Here is a 25647-nt window from a genome sequence, read left to right on the forward strand (position 1 = left end):
CAAAATTTGCTTTGGTGATTCTAGGTCTTTGCATTTCCATACAGATTTTTAAATCTGCTTGTCAATTTCTTTTCAATTTGCTTAAATTTTGGCTGGGATTGCACTGAATTTATAGATAAACTTGGTAAGAATTGACATCTTGACAATATTGCACTTCCCAGTGCATGAATGTGGTATATTTCTTCATTTATTTTGATCTTTAATTTCTTTTAGCAGTGGTTTACCATTTTTAGTGTACAGATTTCACACATATTTTAAAAGTTTATCTTTAAGGGGCGCCTGGGTGGCTCAGTGGGTTAAGCCGCTGCCTTCGGCTCGGGTCATGATCTCAGGGTCCTGGGATCGAGTCCCGCGTCGGGCTCTCTGCTCAGCAGGGAGCCTGCTTCCTTCTCTCTCTCTCTCTGCCTGCCTCTCAGTGTACTTGTAATTTCTCTCTGTCAAATAAATAAATAAAATCTTTAAAAAAAAAAAGTTTATCCTTAAGAATCTCATTGTTTTGGGTGCTATAGCAAATGGAATTATATTTTTATTGCATTTTTCTACTTTTCATTGCTGGTCTATAGAAATACAGTTTGTTTGTTTGTTTTTTAAAGATTTTTTATTTATTTGACAGAGAGATAGAAAGAGCCAGAGAGCACAAGTGGGGCAAATGGCGGAGAGAGAAAGAGAAGCAGGCTCCTTGCCAAGGAGAGGCCCGATGTGGGGCTCAATCCCAGGACCGTGGGATCGTGACCTGAGCTGAAAGTACTCACTTAAGCAACTGAACCATCCACGCGTCTCTTTGTTTTTGTTTTTTTTTTAAAAGATTTTATTTGTTTGTGAGGCACCCCCACAAACGAATGTGTGGGTGGCTCAGCGAGTTAAAGCCTCTGCCTTCTGCTCAGGTCTTGAGACTAGGTCCTGGGATCGAGCCCAGCATCGGGCTCTCTGCTCAGCAGGGAACCTGCTTCCTCCTCTCTCACTCTGTCTGCCTCTCTACTACTTGTGATGTCTGTGAAATAAATAAATAAATAAATCTTAAAAAAAAAAAAAGATTTTATTTATTTGACAGAAATAGACATAGTGAGAGAGGGGGACACAAGCAGGGGGAGTGGGAAAGGGAGAAGCAGGCTTCCTGCTGAGCAGTGGGCCTGATGTGGGGCTTGATTCCACGACCAGGGGATCATGACCCAAGCTGAAGGCAAATGCCCAACGACTGAGCCACCCAGGCATCCCCATTTTTTTTTTTTTTTAAATTGTCTGTGGTCATGGGTTGTTGTGTTTTTTTTTTTGTTTGTTTTTTTTTTAGATTTTATTTACTTATTTGACAGGCAAAGATCACAAGTAGGCAGAGAGGTAGGCAGAGAGAGAGGAGGAAGCAGGCTCCCCACAGAGCAGAGAGCCCGATGCGGGGCTCGATCCCAGGATCCTGGGATCATGACCCAAGCTGAAAGCAGAGGCTTTAACCCACTGAGCCACCCAGGCGCCCCCCATTTTTGTTTTTAATATAGATCTACTTTTTGCTTATCTGAACTGTCTTTATTTCTTCTTCAGTTTTATAAGATAGTTTCATTGGATACAGAATATTTAGTTGTCAAAATTTTTTCCTATCATCACTTCAAATATGTTGTTCTGGTATCTTTTGTTCTTTGTTTTTTATGATGAGAAGCCTGTCATTAATTGTACTATTGTTCCTCTCTGTGCAGTGTGGTGTTTTCTCTGTCTGGTTTCGGTATTGTTTTCTTTATAGCTATTCTGCAAGATCTTTCTGCTAAAGTAAATTTCTCAGAGTCAGTTTCTTCTGACTGCTCTTTTCTTTTCTTTCTTTCTTTTTTTTTTTTTTAAAGATTTTATTTATTTATTTGACAGAAATCACAAGTAGGCAGAGAGGCAGGCAGAGAGAGAGAGGAGGAAGCAGGCCTGAGCTGAAGGCAGAGGCTTTAACCCACGGAGCCACCAAGGTGCCCCTGACTGCTCTTTTCTTTCTTTCTTTCTTTTTTTTTTTTTTTTTTTAAAGATTATTTATTTATTTGAGAGAGAGACAGTGAGAGAGAACATGAGCGAGGAGAAGGTCAGAGGGAGAAGCAGACTCCCCATGGAGCTGGGAGCCCGATGTGGGACTCGATCCCGGGACTCCAGGATCATGACCTGAGCTGAAGGCAGTCGTCCAACCAACTGAGCCACCCAGGCACCCCACTGACTGCTCTTTTCTTAAAAACGAATCACTTATATATTGCCTTGACCCTCAATAACAAGAATGTTTCTAGAATTTTAATATTAAGTATATTGTTAATTCTTTTCTTTTCTTTTTTTTTTTTTTTAAAGATTTTATTTATTTATTTGACAGAGAGAGAACACAAGTAGGCAGAGAGGCAGGCAGAGAGAGAGGAGGAAGCAGGCTCCCTGCTGAGCAGAGAGCCCGATGTGGGGCTCGATCCCAGGACCCTGAGATCATGACCTGAGCCGAAGGCAGCAGCTTAACCCACTGAGCCACCCAGGCGCCCTGTTAATTCTTTTCTGATAGAGACTTTTTATTTAAGGATTTTGCTTCTATCCCAAGCTTAGTAAGTTTTTTTTTTTAATCACAAGTGGGTATTTGCGGGTGCACCTGGGTGGCTCAGTGGTTTAGGCCTCTGCCTTCGGCTCAGGTCATGATCCCAGGGTCTGGGATCGAGCCCCACATGGGGCTCTCTGCTCAGCGGGGAGCCTGCTTCCTCCTCTCTCTCTCTGCCTGCCTCTCTGCCTATTTGTGATCTCTGTCTTTCAAATAAATAAATAAAATCTTAAAAAAAAAAAAGAAGTGGGTATTTGCAATCATTATATTGAATAGATTCTCTTGTGTTGAGCTTTTATTTTCCTGAGATAAACATTTTTTAGTTTTATTTTAATAAAAATTTGACTTCTTAATATTTTATTAAAATTTTTACATATGTATACATATATTTATATATAAGACTAGTCTGTTGTCTACTTTTAAATTAAAATGTATTGCATCTTTTTAAAAAAAGATTTGTTTATTAGAGAGAGAGCACAAGCAGTGGGGAGGAGCAGAGGGAGAAGAACAAGCAGACTTCCCACTGAGCAGGAAGCCTGATGTGTGGCTCTATCCTAGGACCCTGAGATCATGACCTGGGCTGAAGGCAGATGCTTAACGGACTGAGCCACCCAGGCACCCTGGATCTTTTTAATGTTATTTCAGTGAAAGTTGTGTCCATCACAGTATACATTTATTTCACTTTGTACAGCTACATAAATTAAATATTTCTAAAAATGGCACTTTTACATGTGAAGTACAGTATCATTCATTGTGTGAATCTTATCTTCTATCTTTGGTTTGATATTGTGCAATTAGATCATATATTAGATTAAGGTTTGTGTATTAGGTTATGTAAGCATTGTGGAATTGTCAGTCTTTTTTCTTTTAAGATTTATTTATTTCTTTGAGAGAGACCATGGGGTGAGGGGAGGATCAGAGGGACAGGAAGAGAATCTTCAAGCAGACTTCTTGCTGAGTGCAGGGAGAGTGCAATGCGGGGCTCATCTCATAACCTTGAGATCATGACCTGAGCCAAAAATCAAGAGCCATGGCCCAACTAACTGAGGCATCCAGGTGCTCTGAATTGCTAGTCTGTCTATCTTTTTCTTGGAAAATTTTAACAACAGAGGAATAATTGGTTTTTGTTTCTTGAAGTTTTAGTAGACATTAATTATAAATCCAGTTGAGAGGCTACTAAGGATAGATCTTCATTATTTTTTCAGTTTCTTCTGTTGAAAGTTATTTGGTTTTATTCCTCCTTCTTGAGTTAAATTTTAATTATTTGGGGACACCTGGGTGGCTCAGTTGGTTGGGTGACTGCTTTCGGCTCGGATCATGATCCTAGAGTCCTGAGATCGAGTCCCATGTTGGGCTCACAGATCCATGGGGGCTCTGTTTTTCCCTCTGACCTTCCCTCTCATGCTCTCTCTCTCACCTTCTCTCTCTCAAATAAATGGAAAAAATTTTAATTATTTGTATTTTCCTTAATTGTCCATTACATTCAGATAAGCAGTTCTCCAAATGTGGTCCAGGGACCCTGAGGGGTCCTTGCAAGGGATCCATAAGGTCAAAGGTATTTTCATAATAATATATAGTTACCTTTTCATTCTCACTCTCTCAGTATTGTGCAGTAGTTTTCCAGAGGCTATATGCTATGTACTGCTGCAGAAAATTGAATATAGAAGCAGATATGAGAATACAGCTATCTTTTATTAAGACATATCAAAGAGAATAGCAAAAATGTGCCATAATGCTGCTGTTCTAACAAATTATTTTGTCTGAAAATGTCATTTGTTAATGTTTATGTCAACATGTAATGAATTTATTACTTTTGCTATTAACTTTAAATGAGCTAATACATATTTTTAAATTAATCATTTTAATTGATAATTATTACTAAAGATAACCAGCATAGACAAAGCTATTTTGTCTCTCAAAAAATTTTAAGAAGGTAAAGAGTCCTGAAACTAAACTGAGAACCACTGATCTAGATTTAACAATTTAATTTTTTTGAGGATGCATGTACTGTTTTATAATTCTTGAAATCATTGAATAGAATATTCTACTGTACAGGTATATATATCTGCATCTCTGTGTACACATATGGATGTGCATGCATTTTTGGTTTTACATATTTGTTGTGTCTCCTTGTGTGCTCATGAGCAGAGCCCCAGCTTAGATGAGAGCACTGGCCTCGTTGGTCTTTGGGTCTTCTTTGTGGCTGATTTTGTCCACAGGCCAAGTTTTCAGAAGTGATTTAGACTTGCGAGCTGGCACATTTCAGGTAGGAGGCCTGAATGAACGGCACAGAGTTCCCTAGCCCCAGCAGGAAGGGTGGGAGTCTCCCCCAGAGAAGTTTGTCTCATAGACCCATCTCATCCTCTGATGGTTAAGCTGGATTTCTTAAAATCCATATCTTGCGCAAAGAAAGAATTCAGAGGTGTCCCTAGATTGAAGCTGCATGGTACAGAGTTTTGGCCACTGTACCTCCCATGCCCAGTATGTTTGGGGGCCTGCAGTCTATGCTTACTAGCCATCTGTCCTCGGTGCACTCCCTTCTCCAATTCCACTGAGCTGGACCATTTGATCTTATCTATAATGACTATCCAGAAGCCTCTGGCTCTAGAGGTCAGTACCCACAGAGACTGTTGCAGAGCATAGTTCTGTGGGCCCAGGACCTCCTGACTGCCACCCATGCACCAGAAGCTCCTTCTTGGAAGGATACAGTGTGAGGCATAGAGTTACTGGCCAACACCAAGACCAAGAACAGGGTTATAGCCTGGTAAAGCCTCAGGTTATTCTTTCAGGAAATGGACCAAGGACTGCTGTGCAAAAGTTAGTTTGAAGGCAGTGAGATCCTAGACTGGAAAAGACCCCAGTCCTCTTTGCTGTATCTTTCAAAGTCATTTCCTTTATCCTGACATGGAGGGTGCATAGATAGGTTGAGCAATTACCTGGATTTTTATAATAATCTCCTAACAGCTGTCTTTGTTTCCATGTTTGTCACCTGTCACTTTAAAAGTCAGTTCACGTCCTTCCTTTGCTTACCCTCCTAGTCTCCCCATCTCCCTTGGAGTAAAATCAAAGTCGTTTAATTGCTTCCAAGGGCTCATACTGGCTCTGCCCTAGCATTGTACCTCAGTTTTCTTTGACTTCATTGCTTATTTCTCTCTTCTTCCAAGGTTCAGCCACGTTGGCCTCCTTGCTGTTTATTCATTGGAAACACCAGGCAAACTTGTACTTCAAGGCCTTTGCTTGCTGTTCTTTCTGCTTAAAATGTTTCTTCCTCAGATATATTCGTGGCTTATTCCCTCACTGTCTTCATATCTTTTTTCAAATGTGGCCTTCTCAGTGAGGCTTTCCCTGACTATGCTATTTGAAATTGCAAATCTCTTCTTCTATTCCCCATTCCTCTTTTACTTTTCTGCACTTTATTTATCACTTCACATTGTATTTATTTCATAAAATGATTTGTGACTTGCTTGTTTTGCTTGTTTTCTGATTCTTGGCTATCAATTTTATAAGGGCAAGGATTTATGTCTGTTTTGTTTACTCATAGATGCGTAACACACATGGGTATGCACAATTACTTATCATTGGCTGTGGTTACTCTGAACCATATTCGGTATGTCTTGCCCAAGTACCTAGCATTAACAGCGGCATTTTTTATCTATGCAGTGGTCAGAGTAAAAGGAAGAAATGGTGAGTAGGAGGAGGGAGGTCCCACCTTCTCCCATACCCCGCAGGGTTCCTCCCACTTCTTTTCTTTGCTGAAGAAACAGAAAACCTTTGAGGTTGAGATAATATACAGTGGAGAAAGAGACAGAGAAATTATGTTCCAAGAGAAATGACAGTGTATTCTGTACTTTCTAACATGTTATTTAAAAAGAATAAAAGAAAATGAGGGGGAAACCCCCAAACCTTCTCCAAATACGTGGTTCTAGTCCCTTTTTCATTTCATTTTTTTTTTTTTTAGGTTTTATTTATTTATTTGACATACAGAGAGAGATCACAAGTAGGCAGAGAGGCAGGCAGAGAGAGGGAGGGGGAAGCAGGCTCCCTGCCAAGCGGGGCTCGATCCCAGGACCCCAAGACCCATGACCTGAGCCGAAGGCAGAGGCTTAACCCTCTGAGCCATCCAGGCGCCCTCCTTTTTCATTTCTAATGGTGCTTGCTTATACTAAGATGCAGTGGTTTTCAAACGTTTTTGCTTATATACCTGCCCTAAAAGCATTTTTAGAAAATATGTACTCCCTCACATATTTTTAAATTGACATCTAAAATATTTCAGTTATAAATTGAATTGGTAGTAAAGAATATCACTTTTAAAAATGTTTCCATTGGAAGGTATTCATAGGATTGGATTTTCTTAAAACAAACAAACAAAAAAACCAAACACCAAAAAACTGGAGTCTATCTCTCTCTCTCTTAAAAAAAAAAAAGAAAAAGATAATAGAGATAAATAAAACAAGATTGGCAAAATGTTGATAACTTGAAGCTGCTCAAAGGGTGCCTGGGAATTCATGTATTATTTTTTCTACTTTCACATTTATTATTTTGTTCTTTTCCTTTCATGTTAGAGATTTTCTCTAAATGACTAGCAATCTTTGTCCATTCATTGTTAAACATAGGGCATTTAAAAACTGATTGAAAGTTATGTCTATAGGGAGCAGGTTAGTGGGCTTGTTGGCTGGGTTTTATTGGAGGAGGACAGGTGGTAACCTGACTTTTTACATGGAGAGATCATATGTCATTTTCTGAAAGTTTTCTCTCAGAAGCCATCCCATTTATCCAAAGATGAACTCTTAAGTCTTCTGTCCACAGAGGTAGAAGTTTGGCTGCCTGAGTACCCAGCACAGGGTAGGAGCTTCAGGCTCTAGGTGAACTGTAAACTCCAACTGAACCCCTGCAGGGCTTGCCAGGAGCTGCTGACTGTAGATCCCTCTAGTTTGGCCTCCAGAGTTGAAACCTCCTCTTAACTTGGTGTCAGGGAGAGGACTGGGTCTCTCTGTTCCCCCTCTGTTAGCCTGTTTCACCCTGTGTTGTCTTACACTTCCATTCTCAGTTTGGCTGGATTTACTGGGGCAGGTATTTCCGTCTGCCAACACTTAAGAATCAGCTTCCTGGGCTCTGCCACTTTCCACTCCTACATTCCCTTTTTGTCTTCATATATGGAGAGTTGGGGTGATGAGTAATTTTTTTGTTTTTCATTGTAGATGGAGTTTCTTTTTCTGTTTGTCATTCTCTGTCTTATTTTGGGATGATTTTCCAAAGAAGAATCAGACAGAAAGGGCTTTATTCTACCACCTTGAAGTCACAAGTCTTTATTTTATAATAACAGATTACTTTTGCATATTTAAAAAGTAATACTTTTTTAAAAATTTTATTTTATTTATTTATTTTTTTCAAAAAGACTTTATTTATTTGACAGACAGCGATCACAAGTAGGCAGAGAGGCAGGCAGAGAGAGAGGAGGAAGCAGGCTCCCTGCTGAGCAGAGAGCCCGATGTGGGGCTCCATCCCAGGACCCTGGTCTCATGACCTGAGCTGAAGGCAGAGGCTTTAACCCACTGAGCCACTCAGGCACCCCTAAGTTGTTTTTTGTTTTGTTTTGTTTTTTAAAAATTTATTTATTTGACAGACAGAGATCACAGGTAGATAGAGAGGCAGGCAGAGAGAGGAAGGGAAGCAGGCTCCCTGAAGCAGGTAGTCCGGTGTGGGGCTTGATCCCAGGACCCCGGGATCACGACCCAAGCTGAAGGCAGAGGCTTTAACCCACTGAGCTACCCAGTTGCCCCCCCTAAGTTGTTTTTTTAAAATAAAATTCAGTCTTTATCCCTAAGAATGTATCTAGTGCAAATCAAGTTCAACACAGAATGATTTCAGTCTTGTAATTTTCTTGTGATAACTTGGAATAATTTTTAAATAGTTCTCTTCATAGAATTTTTGAGTTATTTATTGAAGAGAACTTTTTTTTTTAAGATTTTATTTATTTATTTGACAGAGAGATACACAGCGAGAGAAGGAACACAAGCAAGGGGAGTGGGAAAGGGATTCGAGTGGGGCTCGATTCCAGGACTCTGGAATCATGACTGAGCCCAGCCAAAGGCAGATGCCCAATGACTGAGCCACCCAGGTGTCCTGAAGAGACCTTTTCAACAATGAATAGGTTCTCAGCAATTAACAATTAATTTGTCTCTTTGGTATTCTAAAATTTAACATTTACTATTAAAATCTTTTTTTCTTGGTAATAATTTTGAAGTAAAATTGTATTTATGACTTGAAATTGAGCTTTAAATACATCGACATCTTTAAATACATCGATGTCTATTGAATCTGCAAGTTCACTTTACGTTAACAGGTATTTCAGTGAGGATGCTAGTTCTTTAAAATCAAAATCTAGGAGGAAATATATTTGCATCCCTCAGCCACACCCCATTGCTAACAGATATTTGTTGAGATGTCTTTGTTTCAGTGATATTAACACCAGAGTTACTTGAAATTGTCAAGTTATCCTCTCATTAGCATATGACACTAAAGGACAGGGCTGAACCATATCTTTTTTTATTATTAAACTTTTAAATTTGAGTATAGTTGACACATGTTATAATAGTTTCAGGTGTACAGCATAGTGACAAGTCTATACATTGGACAAGTCTATACATGATGCTATGTTCATCACGAGTGTAGCTACCATCTGTTCTGATACCTCACTCTGATAGTATAATGATATTATATATGACTAGGATATAAGACTATATTCCTTATGTTGCACTCTTTATTGCTGTGACTTATTCATTCCATAACTGGAAAGCTGTATCTCCCACTCCCCTTCACCTATTTTACCCATCCCTCAGCCCCCTCCCCTCTGGTAACCATCAGTTTGTTCTCTGTATTTATAGGTCTGATTCTGCTTTTTGATTGTTTATTCATTTGGGTTTTTTCTTTTTTGAGATTCCACACATGAGTGGATATCTGTCTTCATGTCTGTTCCAGAGCGTTTCATTCATTACAGCTGTTCTGTTTTTTCTGATCCCACTTCCCACCTCTATTCCTACCTCACTTTCCACCCCCATAGAATTTCCTCTTGTGATTATTTCCAATTAAATTCTTCAGAGCTAGGCGAACATCAGCACCTGAAATATTGGAAAACACAGTAGAAATTCTCTTTCTTAAAATTCACATCTTAGAAATAGGATTCCCCTGTGAACTAAATCAGTAGAGCTGTGCAACCTAATTTGGCCCACAGATTCAGTTTCTCTTTTCTGATTTGTCCTTGCTTTTCCCTTCCTGCTGTGTCAAAAATAAAAAGTTCAGTATTTTTTTTTTAAAGATTTTACTTACTTATTTGACAGATAGAGATCACAAATAGGCAAAGAGGCAGGCAGAGATAGAGAAAGAGAGAGAGGAGGAAGCAGGTTCCCTGCTGAGCAGAGAGGCTGATGTGGGGCTTGATCCCAGGACCCTGGGATCATAACCCGGGTTGAAGGCAGAGGCTTTAACCCACTGAGCCACCCAGGCACGCCAAAAGTTCAGTATTTTTAATGCTATCCGAAGGTTTGGGTTACCAACTTAATAAAAGCTGGAGTGAGAAGGGTTTATGTCCCACTTCATTTTTTTCCCCCTCTCAAGCCTGGTGGGAAAGAATGTAGAGGATATGGGTGGATTTTCAAAGATAGCTGGTGTTTTATTCATGAAAAGAGACTCAGACTCTGTCTGTTTGTCATTACATCATGGGTGTGACATCAGAGACTCAGGAAAAGAAGGCTGAGATTGAGGCAGGGAGGTGGTAGAGGTTAGGAGATGTGGGCAAGAAGTCTTTCCCTGACATGGTGGAGTCCAACAATGGTTATAGGAGTGCATTCTCCTCCCTCCTTCCTTTTTCTGCCACCACACCTGACACCAACCCTGACACAAAGTGAGGAGTGGGCCCTGGTGAGGCAGGTGCTCATGGTTGGGGGGAGGAAAGATGAGTGACTTGTTACTGACCTTGTTGTCCAGCCCAATTCTTAGCTGCCTGTTTGTGTGCAAGTAGAATACATAAATGTGTGTGTGTGTGTGTGTGTGTGTGTGTGTGTGTGTGTGTGTTGGAAGAAGAGAGAATAAGGGGTAATACCTCTAACGGTCCACACAACTGTTGTCCTTTTCCTGTTGATACAAGGCTATATTTGTATTATCTTTGTTATTTTAAATGAGTCCAGGAGATGTATAAGATTCAAAAGATTTTAGAGTTTTAAAAAGGGCCTTAGTGGTAATTTAGAAACCATAGTGTCACTGCTGGTCGCCAAGTCCTGGTGGTCTGTCTCCATTTTCTCTTAAAGCTATGTACTCCTCTCCATCCCCACACTGTATTTTCCCATGTATGATAATGAGGTAATTTGATATAAGAACTCTTTTATTTTCTTTTTAAGCTACCATATAAGAAAAATAGTGTGCAGATGGTACTTTATATTGTGACTTGATGAATTAGAGAAGATCAAATGTCAAAAAAGAAAAAGATCAGGGACGCCTGTGTGGTTGAGCCTGTGTGGCTCAGTGGGTTAAAGCCTCTGCCTTCGGCTCAGGTCATGATCTCGGAGTCCTGGGATCGAGCCCCACATCGGGCTCTCTGCTCAGCAGGGAGCTTGCCTCCTCCTCTCTCTCTGCCTGCTTGTAATCTCTGTCTGTCAAATAAATAAATAAAATCTTAAAAAAAAAGAAGAAAAGAAAAAGAAAAAGATCAATTGTTGTCCGTAGGACTTTGGATATACATAAATGTGGCACTTCTTCTGTTATAGTTTCATTCTTTGGAGTCGTGCCCTAGGTTGGCACTTAAAACCTGCTGACCTTTCCAGTTTCATCTCTAGTTGTTGAACCCCTACTCACATTTATACATACGTTATATATATGCTAAACACCAGCTTTACTGAATTGTTGCTCCCCAACATGCCATTTAAAAAAAAAATTAACATATAATGTATTATTAGCCCCAGGGGTACAGGTTTGTGAATTGTTAGTCTTAAACACTTCACAGCACTCACCATAGCACATACCCTCCCCAATCAACATGTCATTTTTTAATGCCTCTCTCTCAATCCTTCCTTCCTGACACCTCTGCTTAAATCAGCCTCAATTTCTGACCTGCTGTTACACACTCTCACTGGTTGGTGCTAGATGAACCCTCATCTCAGAACTCTTAAGATAAGCCATTTCCAGGCATCAACTTTCCATGGTGTGCATGTGTGCATGCGTGTGTGTGCTAGCAAATACATGAGCACTTTAGTAAGCACATTATTCAACTGCTCTCTTTAGCACTTGACTAGAATTCTCCAATAAAATTAAAACAGAGTCAAGGATTAAGTTGTGTGGTTCCTGAATTTTCAGGAATGACATATTGCCTTTAGTACCAAATTTGATTAAACTTGATAACTTTAATGCCACTTGGTTCTGTTGGGGAGGAAGAATTAAATTGCTTACTCTAGAGAATAATTTTGTTCCCACTGACTAAGGAATAGAACATTCATCAAAATTATCTTAGTGACCTGAAAGAGAGAAATGTACTTTTCTTCCCCAGCAGAAGCAGGTCTAGGACGTTATTAGCACGTAGTAAAAATTGAATAATTGAGCAACACTGACTTCTTTGGGATTCAGCCTTCCAGCCCCTGCTGTGTGATTAGTTCTGTCCAACCTGCTGGCATGCTTGAGCAGGAAGCCTGCAGAGGATTAGGAAGGAAAAACCCTTTGGCAAATCTCAGGTACTGAAGACATTTGATTTAATTTTATATGTTATACATGGTAATCTGGTTTCCCTTGGCAACCTCCAGTTCTGCCCTATTTTATAATCAGAGGATGGCAGGACACATTGCATATTTGATGGTATCACCTGGAAGTGACTGTAGAAAACAGAATTTGCTTCCAAAGAGGAGAGAAGAAGGTCACTAAAAAAGGACAGAGGAATCTGAGTCCCTTAAAGAAAGGACAGATAATTCTGTATAGCTTAGATACGTAGGAGGATTTCACTGATGAGAAAAGTTCCAGGACTATCCATAGCAGAGCAGTTTGGGAAGTGAGGGAAAGGAATCAGTCTTGTAAATCTTTTTTTTTTTTTTTTTAAGATTTTGTTTATTTATTTGACAGATAGAGATCACAAGTTAGGCAGAGAGGCAGGCAGAGAGAGAGGGGGAAGCAGGCTCTCTGATGATCAGAGAGCCCAATAAGGGGCTTGATCCCAGGACCCTGGGACCATGACCTGAGCCGAAGGCAGAGGCTTTAACCCACTGAGCCACCCAGGTGCCCCAAGTCTTGTAAATCGATTCAGGGATGATAATTTGGGGCACCTGGGTGGCTCAGTGAGTTAAGCAGTTGCCTTCAGCTCAGGTCATGATCCCAGGGTCCTGGGATTGAGGCCCACTTTGGGCTCCCTGCTCAGCAAGGAGCCTGCTTCTCTCTCTCCCTCTGCCCCTGCCCCCTCACTTTGGTCTCTCTCTTAAATAAATAAGTAAATAAATAAATAATATTTAAGGGGGGAAAAAGATAATAAATAAATAATATAAATAAATAAATAATATTTAAGGGGGAAAAAGATAATAATTTTATCATTTGTGAATTGCAGTTAAGGTTTTTTTTTTTTTTTAAAGATTTTATTTATTTATTTGAGAGAGAGACAGTGAGAGAGAGCATGAGCGAGGAGAAGGTCAAAGGGAGAAGCAGACTCCTCATGCAGCTGGGAGCCCGATGCGGGACTCGATCCCAGGACTCCGGGATCATGACCTGAGCCGAAGGCAGTCGTCCAACCAACTGAGCCACCCAGGCGTCCCTGCAGTTAAGGTTTTAATTAAAAATGGCAGTGATAGTTACTGTTTGTTAAGTACATGCCAGGAATCTTTCTTGGTTCTTTATGTATACAGCTTCATTAAATTCCCACAATCTTCCTTCAAGGGGAGTATTAATATCCCTATATGGATGAGAAAACAAGTATTTATTGATCTCTTAAAGTATGGAGGCTGGAGGATGGTGGGGCAATATTGACTACAAGGTTTCAACTTTGGGAGACCATTCTTCATTTTCATTTTTTTTTTCAAGATTTTATTTATTTATTTGACAGATCACAAGTAGGCAGAAAAGCAGGCAGAGAGAGAGGGGGAAGCAGGCTCCCCGATGAGCAGGGAGTCCAAAGACCCTGGTCTCCTGACCTGAGCCGAAGGCAGAGGCTTTAACCCCCTGAGCCACCCAGGCGCCCCCCATTCTTCATTTTTTCCTCTGATCTTAAAGTCCTGTAAGTCCTAATAGTCTCTATTCCAAAACGGTATACTAATCCCCATTCATGATGACTTTTAGCTAGCAAAGTAAACATACCACTGAATCAGAAGGTACTGTTGAGGTGTTTAGGCATTGGGAGCAGTTCTAGTTCTTACTTGGCCAGTAATTAATTTATTCTGCTTGACTCATGTCTGAACAATGTAATACACTTAAGACTTCCAAATAATTATAAGTCTTCACAGATATCTAGTGCCTCAGTGGTCATTTGAAGTGTAAAAGGACAGGATTCTACATATGAATGGTAACATTTGTGTGTGTGTGTGGGTGGCAGGTCTTGAGGGTAGATGTGAGTGATAATGAATGGCCACTTTTGTGACTGGTGGATGTGGAGACTGCATAATGGTCTTTTATCGACTTATGCAGGTATACTTCGTCATGTTCACAAAATGACATACTGAGGTAGGACATGTCATCAGCTTTCTGTCAAGTGACAGCTTTGGGAGCCTACTGGCAAACTGAGAAATCTTAATGTCACACACTTATTGTGTAAAGCATTTTATATGAATTTAATTTAATCCTTATGACAATTGTGATTGTGAATATTATTGTCTCCATTTTAACAACTTTTTCAGTTTTTTTAAATTAATTCTTTCCAGAACATTTTCTCTAACATTTTGTTAAGAGAATTTTTAAGCATACAATAAGGTTCAAAGAATTGTACAGTGAACACCCATATACCCACCTAGATTCTATAATTGTTCCCTTTATTATATATCTTGTCACCAGTTTATCCATCCACCCATCTTGGTTTTTGTTGTATTCTGAGTTACAGATGTTGGTACATTTTACTTCTAAACACTTACATGTGGATATCATTAATTAGATAGAGTTAAAAGTGTGATAGCCCTATTAAAAAAATGAAAACAAAAAACTGAGGCCTTCAAATTCTGTTTGGGGGACATAGTATGTCTTGGTCACTTTTGGCCTTCCTCTGTGAAATAGTAAGATATTTTAAGAAACAAATAAGCTACTCATGTTAAATACTGATACCTCATTAATGAAATAGAAATCTGTAGGGAGGAGGAAGATACTCCTGTTAGGTTCCTAGGCCACAAGCAACCCAACACTGCAAAGTGGCATCTTTCTTCATTTCCTTAAATGAGTATGAGGTCATTGCCACATTTCTGAACACTAACTCCTCCCCTAAATAAGAGACTTTGCTAAGGAATATATTAGTTAAGCACTTTAGTAATGATATTGGAACTTCATTTCAATGAACATTTTTTCTCTTTTTCTCTTCTGGGTGTGACTAAATTGCCTACAGCATGCTGCATGGTTGCTGGTAAAACAGGAAATGGGGTAAGTAATTTAGGTAGGGAATTTTTTCTACCATTTAAATATGAGCTACCTGATTCTTAAAGTACTTTTAATACTACTCTCTCTTTTTTTAGAGTGAGTTCACTAGCTCTTAGAGAAATAGAAAGAGAAAAATTTTATTGTATGAATTTAGGTGTCATCTTTGTTTAATTAGTTTATTTGCATGGTGCATTATTAGTAGTCTATTAAAGTGGATTTTTTTAATAGATTTAACATGAATATAAATATGTATTTTATATTTTTACATTAGGCTTTTATATAATGTAGCTTGGCAAGCTATTATAAAAGAATAAATTGTATACTAATTTTAGAAACTAAATTATAAAACTACACTATAAGAGACACAAAGTAAAATCCTACTTAAAGCAGAACAACAGTGAGTTTTTTATACATAGATAAAAATATATAAAACATAGGCCCACAGTCCTTTATCTGAAACCCCTGGGGACCAAATCTGTTTTGAAATTTGGAATTTTTTTTAGATTTTAGAAATGTAATTTGGTGTTAAATACCATATATAACATATCCCTCCCCTCCATGGTCTGAGGTGGTACTCTATAATTAAACACATTAATCTTTCTGTAGTGAAACGTGAATATTCACACTAAGTTTGATACACAAAATCTCTAAACAGCCTCACATGTTCAAGACACTGTTTGGTTGCCAACTGAGTTAAGAAAAAAAAATCTTTAATTTTCCAGCCCTTTTGGGATTTTGAGACTAAAAATTCCATACCAATATAAAAAAAGGGCCATGTGACTACTGAAGTTTCCTGTGTACTCTGGAGAGAAAAGAGAAAGCACAAAGAAAAGTATAGATTTCTGTATTAGAATCTTATACTTGGTTAAGTGATTTTAAAAAAAGTAATTCATTGGGTTTTTTGTTTTTTTATTTTCTATTTTACATCTGCTTTTCTGAAAGGGTAGTAGCAGTATATCTACCAGAGGTTTTGAGGTTTAGTTAGGTTATGTTAAATTAGTCTCAAATGCTTGTGATTCTGGCATAATAAAATTTGATCCTATGCTTGATAAATTTTTGGCATAGTCAAAGCATGCTATTTTCTAAATGTTTCCAGTTTCCATCCACATTGGCTGTGAGTTGCTCTTATTATTCTTTATCACAGAATTTTGAACTAAGCTTAGTTATTCCAAAAGATCCTGTTCATTATAGAGATATTGGCACAGAGGAAATACAAAATACTAATCTTTTCCTCCGTGTCTGTAAGTTCACTCTACATTCAAAATATTGTGGAGGAATCACCATTAAAGATTTGATTCAAGAAATTAAGGAAAATTAATTGTGCTTAGGTATTTGGGTTCATCTTTCTTCTGGAGTGGTGGTCATGTTGTATCTATAGTAACAGTGATTGCAGTTGATATCCTCATCAGTAGTTATCGGACACAGGAGAGAGGGAAATGCGGTTACTAAGAACTCAGTTGGGACTGAATTTACCTCAGTGACCACTAATTCCTCTACAAGACCATCAGGCATATGCTAAGAACCTCTGAAAACATTTATTCTAAGTTATATTAGGAGAGTTATTAAGGCACACTAAATTTGCAGGATTCAAAATCTGGTATTTTAAGTGTTAAATTTTTGCCTTGTATAGAAGGTTAATGTTTCTGAGATGTCTATTAACCCCTTTCTACTGCTCTTTAATCTAGAAAGAAAAAATACCTGTAGTTGTTTTTTTTTATTCCTTTTAATATGTCTAAATATATTTCAAAGACTGTGAAGAATTTAAAATACCAGTAGTCTTAACCTGTATTTAGGATTGCTTTTTGCTGCAAGTCTTTGTGCTCTCTAGAATCTAAACAATGTTTTTTTTTTCTTTAAGATTTTTATTTATTTATTTGACAGACAGAGATCACAAGTAGGCAGAAAGAGAGGGGGAAACAGGCTCCCTCCTGAGCGAAGAGCCTGATGTGGGACTCGATCCCAGGACCCTGAAATTATGACCTGAGCCGAAGGCAGAGGCTTAACCCACTGAGCCACCCAGGCACCCTTAGAGTCTAAACAATGTTTAAATAGTTTCCTATTCTGTTTCACATTTCAACTTTTTTATCCTTTAAAATGTATTCTCATACATTCCTTTTCAACTGTGATACTGTTTTATGCAAATATCATTAAACTGTTGGTATAATATCAAGATAGTCTTTTAAAATACTTAAAAAGTTTCTGATATTCAGAGATTAGGGACAGTTTAAGAAGTTCATGGGGCGCCTGGGTGGCTCAGTGGGTTAAGCTGGCTGCCTTCAGCTCAGGTCATGATCTCAGGGTCATGGGGTCCCACATCGGGCTCTCTGCTCAGCAGGGAGCCTGTTTCCCTCTCTCTATCTGCCTGCCTCTCTGCCTACTTGTGATCTCTCTCTGTCAAATAAATAAATAAAAATTCTTAAAAAAAGAAAAAAAAGTTCAAACAGTGTTTCAGTAAGTTCTTGAATGTAGAGAGTAGTTTGATTATTTGTCAGATGTAGGATTTATCTATTTCATTGTTAAACCACAATCCCAAAGCATATGAAAGCATTCTGTGTAACCAGTTTTACTCTCAGCTGTGTAGAATGTGTACATCAACCATTTCTTAATTTGTATTCTTAGAGGATAGTTGTTGTTATATGTTTTTTAGATCAATTAAATTTAGTCATTAGCTAAATTTGTTTTCTACCTATGTTAGTAGTGTATTTTTGTCTTCAAGAATTAAATTACAATTAATTTTTGATATAAGCTGTCATTTGTATCAGTGAAAATTGGACATAAAAGAAGTGATTCCCAAATTGGTCCTAATATCTCTTTTGTTAAAAGCAGCCCTGTTTATAGTCATAAAACTGATTATTTGAATAAGACTAATTATTGGAATGGTGTGAACTTGTTAATTCATTAGTGGTATCATAGTATTCTCAGCATAGTAAAGCACTTTTTTTTTTTTTTAAAGATTTTTATTTATTTATTTGATGGAGATTACAAGTAGACAGAGAGGCAGGCAGGGAGAGAGAGGAGGAAGCAGGCTCTCTGAGCCCGAGGTGGGGCTTGATTCCAGGACCCTGGGATCATGACCTGAGCCAAAGGCAGAGGCTTTAACCCGCTGAGCCACCCAGGCGCCCCAGCAAAGTACTTTTATTAATATCACACCATGCAGGTTTTTTTTTCTTTTTAAAAACTTTAGTTGCTTTCTTTTTTATTTGATTTTTAGTTGGCTTCATACCCAACGTGGGACTTGAACCCATGACCCTGAGATCAAGCATCCCATGAGACACCCCCTTCAGTTCCTTTCTATAACAATTTTGGGTTACAAACTAAAAGCTAGAGATCATAACTGGGACTTCCCCAAACCTATTTATTGGCTTATGAGTAGATTCGGGGGAATATCAGGTTTTTATTCAGACATTTTTCTGATATTAAAGTGACAAGCATTACAGCACATTGATACTTTAGGATTTAATGTTTCTTCTTTAGCACTGAAGTACAGCTTTCATACTGATTTCCCAAAAGTAAGCCCCATTATCAGGACGAGAGTAGATGTAAACATTTTTAGTCTGGATGAGATTATTGTAATACACAGTTGTGTTGTTTCTAAACAATCCCTTCTATTCCACCTTTCTGTCCTCTGATGTATAAATCCTGGAATCTGGTAGCTCAGAAAAACTCATCAGTATACTTTTGTCTTTGAAGCTTAAAAACTGTCTTATGTACCATTTTAAAAAGCCATTTTTTTGATTCTACTAGACTGTAAGGTCCATGAGTGGAGGAATTTTTGTCTGCTTCCTCTCTGCTTTCTAGCTAATGTGTAAAAAACAGTGCCTGGAACATAGTAGGCACTCAATAAATATTTTTAAATAATTGCATAAATTCTTGCCTTTAGCAGAAAAAGTGAAGTTTTTCATGTCAGTGAATTAATTTTTATGTTATTCAGAAAACAGAGTCTGTCTCTGGGAAGAAATGATATTGTTCAGCTGAAAGAAGCCTACAAATGGATAACTCACCCGCTAATTTCAGAGGAACTGGGTGTTCCCATTGATGGAAAGGTATTGGGTCATCTGCATTGTTAATTTCATTCTCTGGTTTTATGAGTTTTACTTCATTACATGGCAGAATTTTGATTAGCCAAAATAATCTTCTTTTTAAATAACCTAATGGAGAATTTTTAAACTTTTAAAATACTTATTTCTAGCAGTTTTAAATTGAGAAAGATTTTATTTTTAAAGACTTCTTTGTGATCTAAGGCATTTATGAGTGTAACAAATATAGTGTACCATAATTGACTTTAAAAGATTAGAAATGAATCTAAGCCTTCAATATGTTTATAGTTTAATTGGAGAGACACATATACTGATACAAAGCAATACGTAAGTAACTATGAATAAGTGTGGAGTTAACTCTAGACTATTTAAATTTGGTTATCTGTGGCTAATCTTGTTTTCAAATATAATCAGTCAACTATAGTGAGTATGGGTTCAACCTGTCCCACCTTGTTGTATCTCAAGTCCCTCTATTTTAGGTAAAGACTGGCTTTGAAGCCAGAACACTTAGTCATCTCCCCTGTTCCAGAATGGACCTTGCCTCAGTCTCCAGAATGGACTGAAGTTTAGGGAAGAGCTCAATAGTTTTTCAGATGTGGAAACAGGATATATTCCCAGCTCATCTTAAATTAGATTTTAATAGTATGGCCTCATTGCTTCATGATTTTGCTTGAAGGAAATTCCCTGAATATCAGACACACCCCTATTCAAGTAAAATCACAAAACTGTCTTTCAAAGCTAGATAGTTAAAAAATTATTCACCATTTAGAATTATATAGCTCTGTTTCCTTCTGTTAGTAAGAATAAACTCTCTCCTTTAAACTGAATACTGACAGAATAGAGAATAAAACCACTTCACACATATATGGAGGGGAAATGAGGTAATGAAAGTACTTTGGAGATTAGAGAAGTCATTGATGCAAAATATTTTTACCTCAAACTTCAGTTTTGAAGCATAAGTAATTTTACATGTTGAGCTAGTGAGAACAGAAAATGGTAAACAAAAGATGCAACAATATTCTAATAGATTCAGAATGAGTGAAGTTTTCTTGAGTAAAAGCAAGTCTTATAATTTTAATTTTACTTTGTAAATTAGAGGGGAAAGAAAAAATTTGGCTATTAAGTATTATGATTCTAGAGAAGCTAATATGCTTGTTAACAATCCAGTGCAATCAGTAAATACGGAAATAATCAATTAAAAAGATAATATTGTTACATGGTATGGGATTTGTCATTTTTCTCAATGTGGAATTTTGTTCTCTGTGAAGATTAATGTATATAGAGTATGAAATTGTGCTTTTTTGTATGCAAGGATGTTTATTATAGCTTTTTTTTTTTTTTTTTTTTAAAGATTTTATTTATTTATTTGACAGAGAGAAATCACAAGTAGACGGAGAGGCAGGCAGAGAGAGAGGAAGGGAAGCAGGCTCCCTGCTGAGCAGAGAGCCCGATGCGGGACTCGATCCCAGGACCCCGAGATCATGACCTGAGCCGAAGGCAGCGGCTTAACCCACTGAGCCACCCAGGCGCCTATAGCATTTTTTAATAATGGAAAAGTTTACAACTTAAATGTCCAACAGTCTCTAGAGTTGAAGAGATGAAAGATGTCCACAACATAATGTTAATTAAATAAAGAAATTTTCTAAAAGTATGTTTAATATCCTAAGAAGCATATATATTTATGTTTATATTCATAAAAATGGCTAGGAGGAAACACACCTGTTAATATGTTATACCTTGGTGGTGTGAGATTAAAAATATATTCTGTTGGATTATTTTATAACTTGTATGTATCATTTTTATAATAAAAATTAAGATCTCTCTTTTAAAACTCAAATTCACTAAGAAGTGTGAGCACTCAAAGTGCCACAAAATAAATAATAAAAAATAAAGGCTCCCGCAGAGATTTTAAGCATGTATATAATGAAATGCTTTTACCTTGCTAATAATTCTAATCATAGGGACAATTCTCCTTTCTGTTATCTCTTTCCAATTCCCTGAATTCTCTTTCATCTTCACATTGAATTTATATACATACACAAAAATCATACAAATTTATTAAAAAAATTTTTTTTTGCAGAATCACTAGTGACTGAACTTTAGAAGTAAACAAACAAACAAACAAACAAAACTATTTCCTTTCCAGCTGTCCTGTGCACAAGCTGATTTGAGAACAGTAGTATTTCCAGTTTTCCTTGTCACTATTTGTGAGCCAATCTTTGAGAATTAATTTCTATTTCCATTCATAAGTGGTTAGATGTTGGTTTCCTTTTGCTCATTTTTAAACTGTCTTTATAATTTTTAGAGCTTGTTTGAAGTGAGTGTGGTCTTTGCTCACCCAGAAACAGTTGAGGATTGCCACTTCCTGTAAGTTGCTACGTAAACAACAATGTCAGTTGTGTAACATTGTTCATGCTTTTTGGTTTTTCATGAAACAGTGTTCCTCCTCTTTGTAATGAGCCTATCAGAACTTATCATGTCTTAGTAGGTTTAAAATGTGCTGTCTAATATAAAGGTATAAACATCCCACTACAGTTGGTATAGGGATTAATTTTGTTTGCTCTTAATATGTTGAGTTTAGCAGCCATATATATTAAGATATATAAAATATATTTTAGTTATATTCACCCCAAAATAAACCCACTAACTTTTTTTTTTATAAACTTGAATTTTACTTAGACGTGTGATATGCCCAGATTGCTTCAAGCCAGCCAAAAACAAACAGGTAAGGATTCCTCCTTTTTATTCATTATTGAGTTTTGTCTGAGCTGAATATTCAGATTAACAACAAAATGATATGCATTAGAAATCCTGGCAATATGTTCTACTAAGAATCATTCTTTAAATACTTTTATTTGCTACATTTATTTTTATTTTTTTCAACCCTGAATATCTTTGCCTCTAGTTTGGAAGTCATAACACAAACATTCTCATATTTGTGTCACTGTCTGGGTTGTTTCCCTGGTGTTAAATTTAGAATGAGTGTTTCAATGATGTTACTATTTTCCATTTAGGGGAAATTTAGCTTTTAGGTTTTAATCCCAAAGTTACCTCATTGGAGAAAATCCATGTTAATTATTAGCATTCCAAACGTTTATCTAATATTCATTTTCTAGGAATTGGTATTTAAGAAATATAATCCAAAATAAATTATTTTACTTAGGACAATCTGAATTAATATGGCCTATTTCAGACTATATTGCAAAAGGGCATTTTATTTAAACTTCACTTTATTTGATATAAGCTGGTCTTCATGTTAGTGAGCGAATTAGTTAGCATGTATTTTTAGTTTCTACTATGCCAGGATGGAATGGTATGGCAATGATATTGGCAAGATTTCATGCCACAGATACTTAGCCTGTTTTATACAGAGACTCAGGCATTCTTAATTTTACTAACATCCATTTTGCTGTTATGGTTGTTAAAAATATATATAAGTTTATTACCAAAGATACATCTGTTGGTCTTTACTATTGCTTTGATTAATTGCTGAGCCTTTTGGAACTGGGCTCAGGGTTGTGGGGTGGGGGAGAGTTCGTAACATTTGTTGAACGCCCTGTGAGAAAATAATTTACAAATGCAGACGAAGCCTAAAGCACTCCTTCCCACCTTTCTCATATCATGGTACACCTAGAATATTACCATGTTTGTTCAGCACCCTGAGGTTAACAGATGAAGTTGCTCTAAGTTGGAAGCAATGGGCCTGGGAGTTCTAATGGGCCTGGGAGTTCTTTCCATCCAGGTCCTGCCCCTCTGCCCTTGTGAATTAGAGGGCTCACCATCTTGTGTATAACTTTAGCTTATTGCTTTGTCAAATTAGTTGGAAAGTTCTGTCCAAAAGACTTGTAGCCATATTTATATTAAAAATCTTATTTAAGTTTTTGAGGAAATATACAAGTACAAGCACCAAGTAATGGGATAAGGAAAATTTTGTCAAAGCATCATTGACACCACATCATTTGGCCAGTAGTATAGGTGTATGCAGCTTTACTGCCTTTTTGCTGGGAACAAATTACATGACCTTTTGAGATTCTTGCAGGCTTGAGATGTCATATCTTAACAAATAGGCACTTATTTTTCAGTTTTAACCTTGTATCTTTGGGTTCTCCAAAATATGGTTTAGAAAACCATTGATTTGATGACAAACCATCGAGATGCCTACATTATGCCTCTTTAGAGTAAAGTGTAATTTCTCCAAACAGAAGAGACCATTGTGATTTTTCATAGTAAGCCATGTATATATGCACTGATTTGTTCTAGTATATCTACCATGTGGTTTGGCTTTTCTTATAATAATAATAATAGGTGGACTTTTCTTATCTTGAAAAACCCCATGTGGGACATTTGTTGTAAATGCCCTTCTATTCAGCATGGTGAATTCATTTAATTTATCTATGGCTGGTGAGTGATGTTGAGTTGCTAGATGCCAGGGCAGGCTGGTTGGCTCTATTTACCTCTTAGCTGGCAACCTGCTGTTAAATTGTTCTGCTAGACCTACGTGGTATTATTGACATAGGCTAAATTGAAAAGAAGGGTTGGAGGGAGAACTGACAGTATGAATGCATATGTTTTATTTTCTTGGAGCACTTAAGTATTTCTCTCCTGTAAGTATGGTTTAAAATGATGTAATTTCTCCAACCATGTTTTGTGTTTCACCTCCGATGTTTTCTTGTCTGGGTGACAAAATGTCTTTTTTTTCATTTTTACTTTATATAGTCAGTGTTCACTAGAATGGCAGTTTTGAAAGCGTTGAATAAGATAAAAGAAGAGGATTTCCTCAAGTAAGTAGAAGTATAGAAACGTGGGAGCATCATGGAATTTTTGAATAAAAGGGATGTTAGAGATAATCTGGATTATCTCTAAAACAAAAGGGGATGATGATCATCAGGGATGATGATTGTGTCTTAGTCATTGTTATATTCCTATTCCCTGGCACAGTACCTGGTGTGTAGTATTGTTCAATAAATGTTTGTCAAACTGACATTTGAATTTATGGCTCAAACCCAACTTCTTTATCTTTAGAAGAGGATATTGAGGGAGTTGACTTGCCTAAGATTTCAACTGGGTAATAGGTGGACTTAGAGCCAGGATTCTGGACTCTCCATTACATCCTTCATTCTGCATTTCGAGTATTATCCATCTCCAGAAGAGGGAGAGAAAGGCTCATGAGTTCTTCACTGGTTAAAATATAATGAAATACAGTAAACCTTACATTTTAACTCTCATTGTGTTCATTTTATTCAATAAAATATTATCATAGTTATTCTTCCAGAATATCCTTGAATAAATTTCAAACAATGGAGCTATGAAGCAGGTTTTATTTATTTTACTGACTAAAAGCAAGCCTCAGGAAATGGAAATACTTCTATTAAATTTTAGAAGGTCAAGTTAGCTACTCTCTACAAGCAATAGTTCCTGAGTTTCTAAGTGATTTTTTTGTTAAGACATCTTGGGAAACTATGACATTTTCAAGGCAAGCATTTGGAGTAAATCCATATCTAGTCTTTTACAGGTATGGCTTTGGAAGTTCCCAGATGGTAGACAGAAAATAAAGCCATATATTGCTCTTTCCTGTCTGTCTTCAGTTCGATTGAAGTTTCTTAGCTAAAGGGCAAAGTCTGCCACATTCCACTTTTTCTGGCCCTGAGGTCATAATTGGAATGAGAAGAAAAATGGCAGAGACCCTCCCCACGGGTGGGGCTTACTCCTGTGACTAGTGTGTCAATGCACATCAACTTTACCCAAATGATTAAGGGTTTTATAAGATGGCACCAAGTGTTCATGGATAGCAAAATGGCTAAAGAACCCAGAAAGGCTTCCGCTTCGTAAGTATGGGTTTTTCTCTCAAACCCCAAGGCTGTTAGAAATTATCATCTGGGAACATGAGGCCTCCTAAGTGAAAGGTAGTAGCAGAGCCCTGATTTACTTAGTACCACTCTCATGTATTAAAATGTACGTGAGGCCTGAAAGACCCCAGTGATTCCAAAACTTAAAAATGTTAGGGAGTGGCTTAATCCACGAAAGGCTTGGGCTCTGTGTGTCTCAGACAATGCTGATTCATCCTAGTTATGTGGTTCAATATCATGTCTGGAAAATAGTAGCTGTAAAATGTATTTTGTTTTGCAGGCAGTTTCCTTGTCCTCCAAACTCACCAAAGGCTGTTTGCACTGTTCTTGAAATTGAGTGTGCTCATGGTGCTGTTTTTGTGGCTGGTAAAATATTTAGTCTAGAATATACTTACACTGTCGACTTACTCTCCTTTCTGAAAAACTCAAATGACTCCTTTGTTTCCTTTTTATATTTGTTATTAGGTTCTGGTTAGTTACCTCTTTTGAGAATTAGGAATGATAGCCAAGCTTATTTTAGGTTCTATAGGCATTTTTAAGGTTCACTTAGTTTTGTTATATGCCAAAGGGAAATGATACTTCTCAGGTTTTAATAGTTTCCATCAGAGATGGCCAGTACCCATAGAAATATGGGTAGATACAGAAACCCAAAACT

The 25647-nt window shown here is 37.5% G+C and overlaps 1 protein-coding gene and 1 pseudogene across 5 annotated transcripts in view; one reads left to right on the forward strand and one right to left on the reverse strand.

Moving 5' to 3' along the window:
* Positions 1–5211, reverse strand: part of LOC309871938 (annexin A2 pseudogene) — a 21842-nt pseudogene extending 16631 nt beyond the window's left edge. The window contains exon 1 of the transcript in view: positions 5152–5211. The product of the transcript in view is annotated as an annexin A2 pseudogene (transcript). The remainder of the gene's footprint in view (positions 1–5151) is intronic.
* The window catches only part of PUS10 (pseudouridine synthase 10), a 74849-nt gene that overhangs the window by 29332 nt on the left and 19870 nt on the right, over positions 1–25647 (forward strand). For all 4 annotated transcript variants that reach the window (XM_082746684.1, XM_082746686.1, XM_082746685.1 and 1 more), the window contains exons 5-10: positions 15078–15112; positions 19041–19152; positions 21452–21513; positions 21826–21871; positions 23863–23927; positions 25273–25358. In XM_082746684.1, coding sequence (XP_082602810.1) covers positions 15078–15112; positions 19041–19152; positions 21452–21513; positions 21826–21871; positions 23863–23927; positions 25273–25358 — 406 coding nt within the window. The remainder of the gene's footprint in view (positions 1–15077; positions 15113–19040; positions 19153–21451; positions 21514–21825; positions 21872–23862; positions 23928–25272; positions 25359–25647) is intronic.

Source organism: Mustela nivalis (genome assembly GCF_964662115.1).
Source record: "Mustela nivalis genome assembly, chromosome: 8".
In the NCBI taxonomy this organism is placed as follows: domain Eukaryota; kingdom Metazoa; phylum Chordata; class Mammalia; order Carnivora; family Mustelidae; genus Mustela; species Mustela nivalis.